Raw genomic sequence first — 19,157 nt, forward strand, 5'->3', positions numbered from 1 at the left:
CAGGTCAGAAGTGAGAGGCCTCTGAGGACTCATGAGCCAGCAAATGGCACCTGAGGTCTTGGGCAGACTTGGTAGCCTGGAGGACTGTGTCCTCAACTTTTGAGGTCTGACCCAGCTCTGGGTGGCTGGGGTCAGAGGAAGAAGTGCTGTATGTGTAGCTGGTGTCAGAAAAGTGACAGGTGGAGATCTGATATATCTTTATAAAGAGCAAGTCATACTTTCACCCAAATCACAATGAAAAATTAAAAAGAAAAACAAAACAAAAGAGCAAGTGGTAGATTTAAAAATGCCAGGAGTCAATGTTGAGAGACTGGTGTGCTGGAAAGTAAGTGAAACAAAGCCTTTAGAAGGAAAGAATGCAAGAAATGAAAAAATGTCCACACAAAACTTGCACGTGAATGTCCGTAGCAGCATTATTCATAGAAGCCAAAAAGTAGAAACAATCCAAACATCCATCAGCTAATGAATGGATAAACAAACTTGTATATCCATACAGTAGACTATTATTTGGCCAAAAAAACAATAATAATAAAGTACTGATACATGCTACAACATGAACTTTGAAAACATTATGCTAAGTGAAACAAGTTAGTACAAAAGACCGCATATTGTATAATTCCATTTAAAATGAAATGTCCAGAAAAGGCAAATCTACACAGACAGAAAGTTGAGTCACAGTGGCCCAGAGCTGGGAGAAGGTTAAAGGGGGAAAACGATGACTAATGGGTATGGGGTTTCTTCTTAGATAAAAATGTCCTAAAATTGTGGCGGTTACACAATTCCATGAATATATCAAACACCACTCAATTGTATACTTTAAATGGATGATTTTTGAATGTGAGTTGGCTCCCATTACTTCCTTAGGGAGAAAGTAATGGCGCAGTGGTTAAGCATTCTGCTATTAAACAAAAAAAAGTCGATAGTTTGAAACCAACCAGTGGTTCTACAGAAAAAAAAAAACAAAAACCTGGCAATCTACTCCCGTGAAGATTACAGCCAGGAAAACTTTACGGAGCAGTTCGACTCTGTCCCATGGGGTCACTAAGAGTTAAAATACACACAACTCCTTCAGGTTCAAGCTATTATAAAAAAGAAGGCATCAATGACCACAGGTGTCAATGCTTCTAAGAGGCCACACAGGTAACAACTGAGAATGGTGCACTGAATTTTAGCAACATGGAAATTACTGGTGACTCTGTCATGGTTCAAACCCACCAGCCACTCCTTGGAAGATTGAGCGATCCACTTCCGTACAGATACCGCCTCGAAAACCCAAGGAGGGGTCACTATGAGTTGGATCTGACTCGACAACAATGAATCTTTTTGTTTTTTTTTTGTTTGTTTGTTTCTGCCACTGTAACATATACTGTCTCTCTGTATTCTCCTTATATATTTTGTTCAAGAAACTTTGGATGTATCTTAATGTCACTCTAGAAGAACATATTAGACAGCAGCATCTAGGAAGTAACACCTCACCGGGAAAAGTTAATCTCATTACTGTTTATCTTTGAAAATCACAAAGAGAGATTTCCAGAGCAAAACTGGGGATACCTGCCATGTGTCATATTTTCACACATAGCAAACATTTTAGATACAAGGGATTTTAACTATCAACTTATTTTAGACTGCAGACTGGAACAAAGCAGACGATGATCTCACAAACTCTGTCTTTATGTGTGAAAGCCATATTCAGCTGAAGAATCTCCTTGCCATTGTCAAATTATACTATTTTTATGAGCTTATCGTATAGATGTAATGCTATAAATATTCATATTTACAGTGAAGTTATTGTATCAGATGTTTTTGCCATTGGATGCAAATGGATAAATCGTTTTCTAGGCAAATATAACAGATTTCAAAGCACACTCAAATATAAAGGGAATTCAGACAGAAGAATCCGAAAGGAGAGTAAAGACATTTGAACGGAAAGACTAAGCATTTGTGGGTTTCCTGAAACCCAAGATCTCAGAAAATTTCTAAGAATAAGTACAAATCGGTTTTGAAGATCTGAGATGAAAGGAGTTAACAATTTCCAATTCAGAATTTTTCTGACTTTTCAGTTCAGAATTGCTAACCACTTTGAAAGACTTGCACATGATTTTTAAAACTGACTAGGTAAATACAAAAAGGAAAGAGAAAAGAAAGTAATTAGTGATTCTTAGCCCTTATTTTAAAACTCATAATCAGGTCAGTAAGTGAGCTAGTGGGAAAGGGATTTAAATGATATTCAAGTTAGGAAATTTAATTCCCAATAGAATTAAGTTCTGGTCTTCAGTGTCTCAGAAGGCTGTCCAAAGGCTATTGGTTTAATAACACATAAGATCCTCATGTTATTGAGGTTTTCATCATCAAGAGGAAGCATTTGAGAAGAGGTGATATTCAGATTAAGAGCCTGGCTATTCATTCCAAGTTACATATGGAGCAGAAAAATCCAAATGTCATTTCTTCTATCCTTTAATAAAAATTATTTTACTGTAAAAATGTAAGCTTGCTCCAAAATTTTCTCTTGAATGTAGAGTAGCTAAAGTGAATGGAAGAAATGACGAAGTAAAAGAGCTGAACAGATTTCAAAGGGCAGCTCAAGAAGATAAAGTATTATAATGAAAGATGCAAAGACCTGGAGTTAGAAAACGAAGAAAAGTCCTAGTTCAGCATTTCTCAAGTTGAATGAACTGAAGGAAAAATTCAAGCCTCTGGTTGCAATACTGAAGGATTCTATGGGCAAACTATTGAACAACACAGGGAGCATCAAAAGAAGATGGAAAGAATACAAAGAGTTACTGTGTCAAAAAGAACTGGTCAATGTTCAACCATTTCAAGAGGCGGCATATGATCTAGAACCAATGGTATTAAAGGAAGAAGGCACTGGTGGAAAAACAACGCTCCAGGAATGGACTGAATTCCAACCAAGATGTTTCAACAAATGGATTTCAATGCTGGAAGCACTCATCAGTCTATGCCAAGAAATCTGGAAGACAGCTATCTGGCCAACTGACTGGAAGAGATCCATCTCTGTGCCCATTCCAAAGAAAAGTGATCCAACAAAATGCATAAATTATTGAAAATACCATTAACATTACATAGCAATAAAATTTTGCTAAAGATAATTCACAGTTGCAGCAGTACAGTGACAGAACTGCCAAAAATCTAAGCCAGCATCAGAAGAGGACATGGAATGAAGGGGACCACTGCTGACATCAGATAGATGAGAGCAGAGATGCCAGGAGGATGTTCACCTGTGTTTTATTGATTATGCAAAGGCATGTGACGGTGTGGTCATAAAGAATTGTAGATAACATTGCAAAGAATGGGAATTCCGGAACACTTAACTGTGCTCGTGTGGAGTCTGCACACAGACCAAGAGACAACTGTTTGCATGGAACAAGGGGACACTGCAAGGTTTAAAATCAGGAAGGGTGTGTGTCAGGGCTGTATCCTGTCCCCATACTTATTCAATCTGTATGCTGAGCGAATAATCTGAGAAGCTGGACTATATGAAGAAGAATATAGCATCAGGATTGGAGGAAGATTCATTGACAACCTGTGATATGCAGATGACACAACCTTGCTTGCTGAAAGTGAAGAGGACGTCAAGCACTTAATGATGAAAATCAAAGACTACAGTCTTCAGTATGGATTACAACTCAAAGTAAAAAAAAGAAAAATCCTCACAACTGGACCAATAAGCAACATCATGATAAACAGAGAGAAGATTGAAGTTGTCGAAGATTTCATTTCACTTGGCCCTACAATCAATACCCATCGAAGCAGCAGTCAAGAAATCAAATCTGCTGCCAAAGACCTCTTTACAGCGTTAAAAAGCAAAGATGTCACTCTGAAGACTAAGGTGCGCCTCATTCAAGGACAATATTTTCAATCACCTCATATGCATGCAAAAGCTAGGCAATGAATACCAGAGAAGAACTGATGTATTTGAATTATGATGTTAGCGAAGAATACTGAATATAACATGGTATGACAGAAGAATAAACAAATCTTTATTGGAAGAAGTACAGCCAGAATGCTCCTTAGAAGGGAAAACAGCAAACCTTAGTCTCACACACTCTGGACATTTTATCTATCATGAAGGCCCAATCCCTGGAGAAGGACCTCATGCTTGGTAAAGGGTCAGTGAAAAAGAGGAAGACCCTCAATGAGATAGATTGACACAGTGGCTGCAAAAATGGGCTCAAAATAGCAAAAACTGTGAGGATGGCATGGGACCATGAGGCATTTTGTTTGGTTTTATGTGGGGGGTTGCTGTTAGTCAAAACTGACTCAGTGGCATCTAACCACAACACAAACATAAGCAATCACAATCAGTCTGTTGCAAAATCAATGCTACATGTAATCATTATACTTCCAAAAAAGAAAAAAAAAATTGAAGCTGATCAATGCCAAACTGGAATAAACATCAAGCCATGATGGTACTTTTGGAAGACACTTACACATTAAATGTGCTTCCCACCAATAAACTGATACAAGTAAAAACATCTGATGGATCATTTTCTTTTCTTCTTGTATAATTGAAGCTATGATTTCATGTAATAGGCCTTGAGGTGATAATGTAAACAAGTAATTTTCACTAAGATTTTTTTCTCTTAGCAAATAAAATCGTATTTCTGCTAGAAACTTTCTTTCAAGTCATTTAAAATGAATAATCCACCTTACTATCAAAAGCAAATATATGTTTTAAATGACTATTAACTTCCATTCTCCCCAAGTTTACCTAGAGGAAATTATTAAAAGTTATTAAGTATTAAAAGCTATTATTAGGTTACTTGCTACAGAACCCCAGACTAGCATTTTAAAGACATTAGCTTGCAGTGGCACATCTAGCACAGGAGAATCTTCTTTCCAGTGATGAGAATGTTGCACATGTGAGTGTCATGCTTTGCTTGGATGGAGAGAGCTCCTTGGCACAGGTCCAGTCCCCAGACCCTCACAGGTTAGCCTTCTCCCTCGCCGCCAAGTGAGACCCATGCTGCATAAAGGTGTGGACTGCATTCTGTTTTAAAAGAGCAAGACCAGCAGGTTAGTTAACGCACTTGGCAGCAGCAATTTGGTATTTAGGTTTAATTTGTGCACAAATGAAAATATAATTCAGAATTCATTCATCTTTAACTGTGTTACATGGTCCAGAGCTAAAATGATGAGTGTGTGTTTTCCATGTAAGTTTTTATTAATAAAATGAGTTTCTGCATAGCTGCTGAAGCCATCTAGAAGCTGCAGATAAAGGCCCCGAGGAGAATAATGCTCAAAGGAAAGAAACGGTGCCTCGTGTAGCCCAGGGCACACACAGTTCTGCTGTGGCCTGCCAGCTCTGGGCTCACCTTAGGCTTCTCAGCATTGTATTTGTCCAACAGCGCCTGGATGCGGGCCCCATAGTCAGGGTGGACATCACTGAAGTTCTTGACCTGAAACCAATGAGAACAAAGGTAAACATCACCCCAAGCCCATCCTATGCCACTCCTCAGCATCTCTATTTCACAGAGTATACTTAACGGAGGAAGAAGTTTCAGCACGAGGTGTCACCAGATAGCGTTGGACAACACGGGCCCTGGAGTAAGACCTGGGTCCAGGGAAAGAGCTGACCTCAGAGTAAGTTCTCAACACGTTAGTGATGAGCATTAAGAAATGGGCCTGGGCACTGCCAGAATTTAAAGTGAAGTCCACAGAGATGTCAGCACCTGCTGGGCAACACACAGCACATCTGCCAACAGGAATTCCAGGCAGGGTCTGAGGCCACGCGGACAGCAGGAGGCGAGCATGACAGACCCAGATGAAGCTAGACATGAAACAATACTGAAGGTCTGAGGCCCGTTCTGCTACTTACAGGCTGCTCTGTCATTCTCATCAGTAACATGAGATAAGGCCTGCCCTACGTATCTCACAATGAGGGGTGCTGGTGGTTCAGAGGTGGAATTCTTGCCTTCTGTGCAAGAGACCCGCATTAGAACCCCAACAAATGTACTTCATGCGCAGCCCCCATCTGTCTGTCAGTGGTGGCCCGCGTGGTGCTACAATGCTTGTTTTGGTTCTCTAGTGCTGCTCTAACAGAAATACCACAAACGGGTGCTTTTCACAAACAAGGATTTTCTCTTACAGTTTAGGAGGCTAAAGTCTGAGTTCAAAATGCCAGCTCTAAGGGTTGGGTGAAGGCCCCTCAACCCTGGGCTTCAGCTCTGCCTCTTGCTCCCAGCCCACTGGAGCTAGAGGTCTCTCTCCACTCAGGCAGCTGCTGGCTGCCAAGGCTGACAAATTCAAGGTTGACAAGTAAAATGGCACAATCCCAAGATTATTGAGCAACACGGCAGGACACTAGTTCAAGTCCAGAAACAGTCCAAAGATCAGCAGACAACATGGCAGGCCACTCTCTGATGACTTGGGCAAATGCAGGATTCCAATGCGCCAAGAAGCTCTAGATCTTTCTCAAAGTTTCTTCTCATACACTGGCAGCAACCACATTTCTAAGGCAGCTACTCAGCTGTTCACATTAGATTCCACCCTGGAGCTGATTATCAGTCTCATCATGGGGAATAACTATAGCCAGCTGCCCAGCCACTCAAGATCAGGCTTAGCCAAGTTAACACATAACCTTAACTACTACAATGCTGCACAGGTTTCAGCAGTTTCCAGACTAAGATGCTGATCTGCTTGTAAAACTGAGCCACTGAAAACCTTACGGATCCCAATAATACAGTCCACAACCCATCAAGGGGACGGCTCAGGACCGGCAGCATCTGATTCCACTGTGCATGTGATCGCCACGAGTTGGGAGCTGACTTGCTGGCAGCTAGCACCACCACCACCACCACCTATTTCACAGAGCACGCTGCTGGAGAAAGCAGTAAGTAAAGAGTCCCAATGAAGATGAAAAGATTCTTTTTCCTTTTTTTTTTTTTAATTGTGATTTGAGTGAAGATTTACAGAGCAAAGTCACTTTCCATACAGCAGTTCACATACACTTTGTCTCATGACATTGATCACAATTTATGTGGTCAATAAACAGCTCCCCTCCCACTTCCTCCCAATAATTCCCTCTTCCCTGTGTCCATCCCTCCATGTCCTCCTGCCCCCTGAGCTGTCTTCCGGTGCATAAGCAGCCCTTCTTTGAAAAGATTCTTCTTCTTACACCCACATCCACCATGTGAAAGCCAGTTAAAGGCGTAGGTCACTGCTACAGAGAGCACTCAGACCGCTGGTACTCATCCCCAAGCCCTTAAGCATATCTCAGATGGCAGACAACGCGACTGCCCCTTTGAACAGGGAAACAGGAATCAAAGGACAGCGAAATAGTGGCGTTTCCTAGATTTGTAAGAAGCTCATCCTGTGGGAGGTCAAGGAATCAGAAGCAAAAAGGCTTCACACAGCTCCATGAACTGCCATGAGAAATATCCAGGCACCTCAGCTCAAAGGTCGGCCTGACTTTTGAAGGCAGCTCTGTTCTTGCCCCCATAACCTGCAAGTTCCTTGTTTGCTTCGGAAGGCGGGCCAGGAGTCATGACTTCAAGCCTTTAAGACAGGCTTCAAACTATAAAAATGTTCGTTCTCATCACTTAAAGTTTAAGCAGAATTGTGATAGGACCCATATTCTGATGTTGGGCATTTACTGTCTTGGACAGAATTTAGCTGTGTTTCAAATGAAACCACATAGGAGAGAATGTACCCTGCAGTCAACTAAATCATTACACATTGGACAGAGCTAAGGATCAATGCATATGCCATACTGTATAAAACATGGAGAGGATATAATCAGAGGCTGATTGGGGAAATACTGCTATTTTTGTTAAGGGCCCATAACCAACTGCCTCCGAGTTGACCCTGATTTATGGCGACCCCGTGTATTTCAGTAGAACTGCGCTTCACAGGCTTTTATGCCTGTGCTCTTTTGGAAGCACACCTTCACGCCTTTCTGCCAAGGAGCCTCTGGGTAGATTCAAACCACCCACCGAACCTAGCCAAGCACTTAACTGTTTGCACAACCCAGAGACTCTCAAGTAAAACAGAAGTGCCGCTTCCTAGTAAGGAGTCTCCCACCCATCTGCACTACCTTCTCCTGCCAGCAGATGTCGCCCTTTAGCTTATAAAGAATCCCTCACCGCTTTCCTCTGGATGAAGAGTTGTGCGTCTTTCAGATGGCCCGCAATGTTCTCACACAGGCGTTTCCTCTGCTCTTCATTCAGCACTTTTGTATAGAATGCTCGCACCTGTTAATTGAGGGCACGGAGTGCAGAGAACGGAATAATCAGTTTACCACAAACAAAACAATACTCACTGAACATGCCACATTTGGAATAAATGATCAAAACCTTTTCAAATTTAAAAATAATTTAAAATTATAGATGAAAATGCTATTTGTGTTATTTCAGTTCCTCACTATTAGTTTTAAGCAAAACAAGAAGAATCCAGTCGTTGATAATAGCTGGTAACTGCTTTTTGATAATGTCCCTTTTAGATACTGCTACCTAGGGCATTTGACTGCTAATCAGAAGGCTGGCGGTTCAAACACACCACCCACTCCTCGGAGGGAAGGCTGGGCTATCTACTTCCGTAGAGATATCACCTCAGAAACCCTAGGAGGGGTGGCTATGAGTCAGATCTCACTCAATGGCATTGAGTTTTTTTGTTTTTATAAATTCATTACAAGTAGAAGGCAGAATAAAACCTGACTCATTGGAACTCCACGTGTCACACATTAGAGCCGAGGTCCATGGGGTTTTCTTGCCTATTATCTTTACAGAAGTGGGTCGCCAGGCCTTTCTTCCATGGTGCCACTGGGTGGCAGTATAGCCTACCATTAAAAACCCCACCACCTGAGCACAGCACGGCAGAGGCTCCTTTTCCCAGGACTGATTGCTTCCCTGAGGTCCTCAGGCTTCCAAGCTGCACTCTCAGCCTGGTAGGCAGTTTGTCCAACCGGATGCCCTTTCCTGGTTCTCACCTCTACGCCAAAAGCCCGGTTCCAGCTCTCTGCCGTATCTGAAGCCTGTGGCCTCAACACCCCAAATGCCTGGAGGCATAAAACCCTAATAAAGCATAAATCACATCTGGTTATCCCCATGAGATGTGCACCTTCAATGTTCACCCACCACTGTGATTCCTTTTTCATTTCTCGGATATGGAGACTGACTGTCTTGGTTTTGAACTCAGCTACATTACAGAAAGCACTGTTTTAGTCCAACACCTCTGCGTTAGAAGTAGAAGGCAGGCCTCCTGCATCATCTCAGCCTACCATGCTGGTGTGAAAGGAATTTGGTCCTGCCATTCCAGTGGTGTGCTGAAGCCAGCTTGTACCGGCTCCCGAGAGCTGTCAAATGTTCGGGAATTTCACGAGCCAATTATTAAACACAGCCATGAGTTATACAAACATTAATTATATGAATAAAAATTAATTACATGAACTTATGCCACAAAAACTGACTGCCATCAAGTCAATTCCAACTCATAGTGACCCAATAAGGTTTCCAAGGCTGTAAATCTTTACGGAAGTAGATTGTCTCATCTTCCTCCCACAGAGCAACTGGTGGGTTTGAACAGCTGACCTTCTAGTTAGCAGCCAAATGCCTTACCCACTGAATCACCAGAGCTCCTCATAAACATGTAAGTAAATTATAACACAAAGGTAGTAAGTACTCAAAAGGTATCCCACCCAATTACTACATATTCCTGTGTTCTTGAGGTTATTTGTGACTGCATCTGCAGCTACAAATACTAGTGTGCTACTGAGCGTCACTTCCCAACTCCAGATTCAATGGCATCATGTTAGTATCTGGAAATCAACCCTAGGGGAATATTTCCACCAGGAAAATCAACAAAAAAATCATAAATCAGAGATTTCCTTCCAAGGGCTTGTTAATATTTACCAACACAACACCAAATAAAACCCTTATGAAATAAATACTTGCTCTTCCAGAGATTTGGATAATCTACAGTTCTTAAGAGGTAAAAGAAATACGTATACATACACGAAGATAAACAGTGTACTTATTTCAACCTGCAGTATATTTACATTTACATTACATTTACAATGTAAATACAGCGACGCTCATGATTCTCAGATTCTGTATTTGCGAATTCGCCTGCTCATTAAAATGTACTTGTCACTGCAAAATCAATACTTGCCACGCTTTCAGTCATTTGGAAACATGTGCAAAGCAGCAAAAATGTGAGCTGTCCAATGCACATGTTCCCAGATGTGGTGGAACAAGGGAATATTCTGTCTTCTTGTTCCAGCTCTCATATTTACATGTCCTTTTGCAGTCTGTTTAGTGCCACATTTTTCTCATTTTTGTGTTTTTTGTTGGTGATGTCACTGTTGAAAATGGTCAACCAAGGACTCAAGTGCAGTCCAGTGTTTCTACATGCAAAAAGAGTTTGTGCTTTATGGTGAAATTATGTTCATATTCTCTTTATGGAGAAATTTGTTTGGCCATGAGTTACAGTGCTGTTGGCCATGAGTTCAATGTTAATGAATGCATATTAATGAGCACATATTAAATATGGTGCCTTTAAACACAAACACATAAAACAAGGTTAAACCAAAACCAAAAACCAAACTCACTGCCATCAAATCTATTCTGACCCACAGCGGCCCCCACTAGGTTTCTGAGGCTATTAACCTTTATGGAAATAGACTATCCCATCTCTCTTCCACGAAGCGGCTATTGGGTTTGAACTGCTGGCCCCTTCTGGTTAGCAGCCAGATGCCTTATCCACTACACCACCAGAGCGCCTTATAAACAGGTTATGTGTTGACCGTTTGACAAAAATGTCATGACCAGAGACTCGCAGGAACCTAACCCGGGATTTCCCCTAGAAGCACTGGTTCAGTATTTACTATTCAGTGTTTGCACAACCACACAGAACATAACTCCTGCAAATAATGAAAACTGACTGTAATATGCAACCCTAACTGCTGCACTCACCACTGTCAGGTAACAGGCAGTTTAGGACTTTGACCCCAAAGAAGTCTCCGCAGTGATCTGACTTGTTTATTTTTATGCCTGTCTCACCTGGCTATGTAGAGCTCAGTCACTCACTGCAGAAGAGCACGGACACCCCAAATGGGACAGTTGTTTTCTTCTATTAGCCAGATAAGGCTTCTGCACCACTTTATCAGCTCCGAACTTTTAAACTCACACCCCAGAAATCCTCCCTATCACCACACCCCCTTCTACTCCCTACTCCTTCTCTCCATATGCAAGATAATTTTTTTTTCAGTTCTAATATCATAAATGTGTTTTGCCTTTTTAGAAACTGACATAAACTGAATTGTACTGTCTATATTCATGTGTCTGGCTTCTTTGCTCAATGTTGTTTGAGATTCATCCATGTTGCTGCTTGTTACAATAGTTTATTAATATTCATTACTCTGCATTATGCAAACATACTACTAATTATTTATCCATCCTGTGGTTAAGGGACTTGGGGGCAATATTTGGCTAGTTTCTAGTTTTTACTGACATTATGAACTGTTCTACATGTGTGTTCTGGTGCGCAGTATGCACACATTTCTGTTGGGTTCTGTTCTGGTTCCCTAGTGCCACTCTGACAAGAATATACCACAAATGAGATGGCTTGAACAAACAGGAGTTTATTCTCTTACAGTTCGGGAGGCTAGAAGTCTGAGTTGCAAGTGCCAGGCTCTAGGGGCTGTATGAAAACCCCTCAACCTCGGGCTTCAGCTCTGCCTCTTGCTGCTGGCCCACTGAAGCTAGAGGCATCTCTTCACTCAGGCAGCTACTGGCTGCTGAAGCTAACAAGCCCAAGGTCAACAATAAAATGGCACAGTCCCGATGTTACCCAACCACATGGCAGGCCACTGATTCAAGTCCATTTAAAGTCCCAGGATTGGCAGAGCATGGCAGGTTGGTGAACAACAACATGACTAAATGCAGGGTTCAAGTGTGCCATAAGCTGGAGACCATGGCCAAAGCTGCTGCTTATACACGGGGAAACAGACCACATACCCAAAGGCAGCTACCCAGCTGCTCACAGTAGATTCCACCATGGAGTTGATTACCAGTCTCATTATGGGGAATACTACATCCAGCTGCCCAGCCACTCAACCAGGCCCAGCCAAGTTGACACACAAACTCAACTCTTCATACTTAAGAGTGGACTTGCTAGGTCAGAGAACATGCAGATGTTCAACTTTAAGAGATACTGGCAAGCAGTTTTGCAAAACAGCTGAATCAACTGATTCTCATGAGACTTGTTCTTCATTCTCACATGGTATGGTCAGTATTTTTAATTCTAGCTATTCTGGTGGTTTTATTTTGCATTTCCCTGGTGGCTACAAGGTAAAGCACCTTTCCATGTGTTCTTCAGCCATTCAGATATCCTCTTTGATGAAGTGTCAATTCAAGTCTTTTGCCTATTTTTCTATTCAGTTGTCTGTTTATTACTGCTTCACAGGAGTATATCCTGTACATGAGTCTTTTGTTAATTAAATGTATTAGAAATATACTCTCCCAATCAGTGGCTTGCCTTTTCAATCTTTTAATAATGTCTCCTATGAGAAGTTGGGTTTTTTTTCCTCTCCATGAGTTGATCTTGATAATATCTACCATTGATCTTCCGATCCACTATTCCTCTTTCTAGATGTATTTAATCCTCCTTTTAAATTCATCTACCAGTTGTCACTCCAGCTCACAAAGACCCCACATGTCAGAAAAGAACTGTGCTCTATTGGGTTTTCAATGATTGATTCTTCAGAAGCAGATTCCCAGGCCTCTCTTCCAAGGCACTCTGGGTATACTCGAACTGCCAACCTTCTGTTTAGCAGCTGAAACATTAAACGCTTCCAACACCCAGGGTCTCTTTCTACCGAGTTCTCAATTTCAGCTGTTACATTTTTCAATTTAGTATGTCCATTCAATTCTTTTTTTTTTTATCAATTTCTTTTACTAAACTATTCAAGTTATCATCTATTTTCTTAAATCTATGAATCATAGCTATTTTAAAGCCTGCATCAGACAACTCCATTACTGGGATCCCTAATAGGTCTATTTCTAATGTCAGGGGTTTTTTTGTTTCCTTTTAACCTGTCTTGGTTTTCAGTCATTAGGTCTTATATGCTACGTATGCTGTGTTAGGCTGGGTTCTCCAGAGAAGCAAAACCAGTGAAGCTTAGAGAGAGAGAGAGAGAGAGAGAGAAATTTATCTTAGGAGAAAAATGGCTCACACACTTATAGAAGTTGGCAAGTCCCAAGTTCTTGGATCAAATGTCAAGCTGGAGGCTTTTCCCGACTCACACAGCTGCAGGGGCTGAAGAGCTCAAGGTTGTCAGACAGTAACAGCTGTTGACTCCAATGAATGATGAATCCAAGATCTCCAGGCCCAATGGTGGATTGTTCACTCATGGACAGTTGTAGGCAGCACAAAAGGATCCCGACCCACAGAAGCATGTCTCTTTTCCCAGAATGTCCGTAAATATACTGGGAGCAGGCCACATTCCCAGGGAAACTCCCTTTCAAGGGATTGGCTGCTCAAAACATATACATCTGATCCCATCATGGGAACAACCCACATCACAATTGCTTAAACCACACAGAATTGTGGTCCAGCCAAGATGACACACAGCTCCAGCTATTACACAGGCTTGGTAATTTATTATAAAATGCTGGCCATTTGTATATGAAATGTTATAGAGATAACATGAGGCTCTTTTTTCCTCCAAAAAATACGTGTTTGTTTCGGACAGGCAGTTGGGATAGAGGGATATCATCTTAACCCAATCTGAGATTGAGTTAAAACTGTGTTTCAATTTTTGTGAGGGCAAATTTATTTCAAGTTTGCCCTTATTCTTGGACATGGCTCTTCAGGGATTCCAAATGAAGGCCCTGGTTGGTAACTAGAGACTATCCTCCTTAGCAGATCCTGAACTCCCATTCTATTTCTCCCTCCAAAGCCATAAAGCTGCCACACACTCTGCTCAGCATCTTGGCCAGTGCTTAAAATTGATAAATGCATCACGAGGAAAGGGCACCAAACATCAAGCTCACCCCTCTGCACTTCATTTGTGTCTGAGATACAGACCTCTCAACTCCTTGTGACTTTGTTAGCACTCCAAAGCCTTCCAACAGATGCTTTTCAAATGCTACCTAGTTTTTTACTGGTGTGCATGAGAAGGCAGGTCTGATACACATTAGTCTACCACAGCCAGGACTGCAGAGTTGTACGAGTTGGTTTAACCCAGTATAAACCCAGCTCTGGTAGTGTAGTGCCTAAGGCACTTGACTGCTAACCAGAAGGCTGGCAGTTCAAACCCACCAACCACTCCTCGGAAGGAAGGTTGGGCAATCTACTTCCATAGTGATACTGCCTCAGAAACCCAAGGAGGGGTTGCTATGAGTCAGGTCTGACTCGACGGCACATAACAACAACAACAACAAACCCCATAAAGGCAAAATTATTTGAATGTTACCTGAGTGACGTTGTCCTCGTCAGCACTGTTGAAACGCTGCACATCGCCAGAACACCACGTGCTGTGCTGCAGAGCAGAATGCTGTTGTTCTGGAGCACTGAAGCTGTTGGGGTAGTAATTGGGAGCACCACCTGTACAGGAAGAACACACAGATTCACTCAGGGAGACCAGAAGTGAAGCAAGTCTACAATCACTCAGTGCAATAAGAAATCAACACAAGTGGCAATCACATACACACGTACGACATGTATGTATAAATAAACATATAAAATACACACACACACACACATCATACACATAGACACAAACGTCCCTGGGCAGTGCATATGGTTAAGCACTCACCTACCAGCCAAGACGTTGGTGGTTCAAACCCACCCACCCAGAGGTGCCTCCAAAGACTGGCCTGGCATCAGCTTCCAAAGGTCACGGCCTTGAAAACCCTACAGAGCATCCCTACATGGCACACATGGAGCCATGAGCTAGAACCAACTCAAAAGCAACTAACCACCACCACAGAGAAATCAAGAAGGAAGTTTCTGAATTTAGTACTTCTACTCTGTCTGCTTCTCATTTATCTGGGCTAATAAAATAGTGACAAATACAATCAAAACACTTATTAGGATTTCTGGAATAAATTATAGTTTTTTAAAATTCTGCCGTATTTGTTTTCCTAACTATATACTGTTTAGCCTGGTAACAGTATTAGTGTCATATATCTGCACCCACACTGCCTAACCAGAAGGAGTGGCCTAGAAACATATTAAGTGGTTTACGCAAACTGGTCTAGGGTGGAACTTCACTAAGCTCTGTGCCAGAAGAAATCATCCATCCACAAGTGGATAATCAAGAGGTACCTACATATCATGTGAATCTGAAGGCACCAAGTATGTGGTATGGGAGGGAGGTCACTGTACTGTTAGGGAACCTGATTATTAAGGTAGTTCAACAGGCACATCCACATGGAAAGCAAAATGTTCCAATAACCCAGGCAACACAGTGTTCTATACATTCTATTTCCACATAAGCTTTGACCTTTACTCAAAATGGGAGCCTGCCACCATGCACAAAAACGTAATTCAAAATGGCTTAAGGACCTAAGTGAGCGAATTAAACCATAAAACTCTTAACAGAACAAGCGGAGGCAGTGCTGGCGGGTCTGGCTTTTAACACTGGATTCTCTAAAAGCACCAACTTCAAAAGACAAAATAAACCAATGGAGCCTCATAAAAATTACAAACTTGTCCATCAAAAGATCAAGCAAAAAAGTGGAAAGATAAGCTACTGATTGGGAGAATACCTTTGGAAACCTTGTATCTGTCAAGAATTTAAAACCAAAATATATATGAAATTTCAATAATTTTAACAACAAAAAGACAACCCAATTATGTGAGCTAAGGACTTGAATAGAGATTTCACCAAAGAGGGCATTCAAACAGCCACCAAACACATGAAAAGATACTTAGCATGATTAGTCATCAGAGAGATGCAAACCAAAACCACAATCAGACCATTGCACTCTCACTAGGATGGCTAAGATTTTTAAAAAATGAAATAGAATAACAAATGGTGGTGGGAATGTCACAATGGTACAGCCAGCCACTCTGGAAAACAGCGTGGGGGTTCCTCAACAAACTAAAATAGACTACCATGTGACCCAGCAATTCCTCCCCTAGGTATACAGCCAAGAGACCTGAAAGCAGAGACTCAAAAAGGAACCTGGACACCAATGTTCATCACGGCACTATTCACGATCGCCAAACTGTGGAAACAACCTAAATGCCCACAACAGATGAATGATAAATAAAACGTGGTATATACATACAAAGGAGCTCTGGTAGCATAGTGCCTAAGGCATTTGACTGCTAACCAGAAGGCTGGCAGTTCAAACCCACCAGGCACTCCTCGGAAGGAAGATGGGGCAACCTACTTCCGTAGTGATACTGCCTCGGAAACACAAGGAGGGTCGCTATGAGTCGGGTCCAACTCGACGGCACATAACAACAACAACGTATACATACAATGGAATACTACTCAGCCAGTAGGAGAAATGAAGTCTTTACACGCTACATACAGTATGTATGTATATATGTAAATACAGTACATACAGTATGCTTGAAGACATTATGGTGAAATAAGCCAATCACAATAGGGCAAAAGAAAAGACAAATGTACAGAAACCAAAGTTTATTAGTGGTTACCAACGATAGGAAGGCGAGGAAAAAGGGGGTTGATGGTGATAGAAAAAGCACATTGATTAAGGGGTAGGGTTGCACACTCTGTTACTGTAATTGCTGTCAATAAGTTGTACACCTGTAAACAGTTAAATTGGTAAAAGTTGTGTGATATATTTATAACAGTGTAAAGAAAAAAAAAGAGTATCTGCTGAGGCTGCATATATATATATATATATACATATATACATATATGTATATAACCAAACATCTCATGGGTTTGGTTCTTTGATTTGGGCATTTAAGACGATGGTTTCATGAGACATCCCAGGTACTTGGCCTAACAATGTGTTTAGTCTGTCCTACCTCCTAGTGGAGTCTTAAAAGCTTGCAAGTAGCTATCCAAGGCACACCAATTTGGCTCTGCTCTTGGGGAGAGGAAGTAGAGCCAGGAACAGGAGCAGGATATGGAATGTGTGGTTAATCGCCTCCATGAATGATGGCCTCCTTTGCCATGAGATGATAAGAAATGGATAGTGCCTGGCTACGATTACTGAACATTTTGATCAAAGATTCCATAGAAGAATCCTGATCAAAAGAGGGGAAATGAAGAACAGAATTTCAAATTCTCATGGATTTTAGACTTTCTGGAAACATGAAGGCTAAATGAACCCCTGAAAATATTGCCTGAGACAGTCTTTAAACCTCAAACCAAAAATATTCCCTGAAGTCTTCTTAAAATCAAATAATAAGTTTAGCTTAACTAGTACAAAAGGTCTGCCTTGAGCAATATGATATTTTAAGATCTATAGGGGATCAAACTGACAACAGCAACCAGAAAGATTAGGTAGGAAGCTTAGAGGGCAGGGAGTTCATGTTAATGGGGGAGGGACAACTCAGCAAAGGAGGGTAAGAATGGCTGCACAACTCGAAGGCCATGATCAACGTCACTAAATCGTAATTTTAGAAATTGTTGAACTGGTATGTGTTTCTTGCAATAAAATTTAATGAAATAAAAATTTCTTTTTTATTTTTCCTTTAAAATCACTGGGCATTTTCTTTAAAGTCACTGACAGCTAAAACGATTAAGCTCTTTCACTGAGCTTCAAGAGCACAGTCCAAATGCTCTACTTTTAAAAGTAGGCAGAGTGTGCCAAAATACCTCACTAGGTCGTTTTCCCACACATATACCCCTATAACGGTAAACAAGGACTGAGCAAGGACTTATTAATGAGCTTCCAAAATATGTATGAACCTCTTTGCTTAGTCAGCTTCAAAAACAAAGAGACTGATGACTATGAATGAAAAAAAGAACAGAAGAATAAAAAGTGAAAATAAAATCCAGACAGCAGATACAGGAAGGCTTGATCGCTTTGAGCAGTTATACACCCCATGCGTCTATAAACCTCAGAAAGCAGAAATACTGCAACCACCCTAATACACTGACTAAGCAGGCCAATGTCTTAACTACAAGGAGAAGGCTTAATGATAATGGTGACAAAAGCAAAATTCAAAATCATACACATAAAGTGATCTCATTGCCATTAGCTGATTCTGACAAATAGTGACCCTACAGGACAGAGTAGAACTCACAGAGTTTCCAACTAATCTTTATAGGCACTCACTACCACATCTTCCTGCTGTGGAGCGGCTCGTAGGTTCAAACCACCGACCTTTCAGGTAGCAGCCAAGCACTTAACCACTATGCTACCAGAGCTCATTAGAGTGACCTTAAGCGTATAAAAATATTCACAGAAAAGACTGGCAAGATACAGCAAAATGAACAGTCATGGCCTTTGGGTGTTGGGGCTATATGCAGGTTTTTCTTCTCCCTTCTCTTTTTTCCCTTCTATTTTCCAAATTTCCTTTACGTCACATGTATTATTGTTATAGAAAAATAAACTTTGTTTGAATATGGCTATGGTTATAAATATAAATCATCAGTGAAATTCCTCAAGGGATAAATGTAAGCAGCCTATTACTGAAACACATGTACCCTGAAGATGGAAATCAAGAAAGCAAGCTAAGACCTCTATTAAGCTGTGGATTATTAAAAGAGAAAAACATTAACCAAGCTTTCTGTTTGGCAAATGAGTAATTAGAAATAGAGGCTGGCTGTGCGTACATGGCAACAAAATAAATTCATAAACTTGGTAAACGAGCTACAAAAAACAGTAGAGTCCCATCTCACCAGTTAATTTACATGAATTCAATTTCATGCATTGAGCAAAAACGGTTGTGAGGGAGAATCTCTTTATTTACTCCATCTATCTTATACCTTGAACCCCTGCCTGCTCACTCCCTTCCCAAGTTCAAACCAGACTTGCTCCTTCAAGGCTGGATTAGAATTGCAAAGAGAAACAAAAGACATGAATTCTTGGCTTTTGTGCTTCCAGGGGGCTAGGTCCTAATGATTTAAGGAACTTTTCTGAGGAGGCTTTAAAACTTAACCCCTAGACATCAAGCTCAATTGGCATAACATACTATATAAAACATTGTTCCACCTCCTACTTTGGCGAGTAGCGACTGGGATCTTAAAAGCTAGCAAGCTGCCA

At 41.3% G+C, this 19,157-nt stretch overlaps 1 protein-coding gene across 1 annotated transcript in view; it reads right to left on the minus strand.

Moving 5' to 3' along the window:
- Positions 1 to 4,942: 4,942 nt before the first annotated feature.
- The window catches only part of CAT (catalase), a 52,215-nt gene continuing 38,000 nt past the window's right edge, over positions 4,943 to 19,157 (minus strand). Inside the window, exons 10-13 of the mRNA XM_007943264.2 lie at positions 14,432 to 14,562; positions 8,103 to 8,210; positions 5,334 to 5,417; positions 4,943 to 5,008 (exon numbers count right to left, since the gene is read on the minus strand). Coding sequence (XP_007941455.1) covers positions 4,943 to 5,008; positions 5,334 to 5,417; positions 8,103 to 8,210; positions 14,432 to 14,562 — 389 coding nt within the window. The remainder of the gene's footprint in view (positions 5,009 to 5,333; positions 5,418 to 8,102; positions 8,211 to 14,431; positions 14,563 to 19,157) is intronic.

This window comes from Orycteropus afer, unplaced genomic scaffold (assembly GCF_000298275.1).
Source record: "Orycteropus afer afer isolate SDZICR_OR568_19922 unplaced genomic scaffold, OryAfe1.0 scaffold00103, whole genome shotgun sequence".
Lineage (NCBI taxonomy): Eukaryota > Metazoa > Chordata > Mammalia > Tubulidentata > Orycteropodidae > Orycteropus > Orycteropus afer.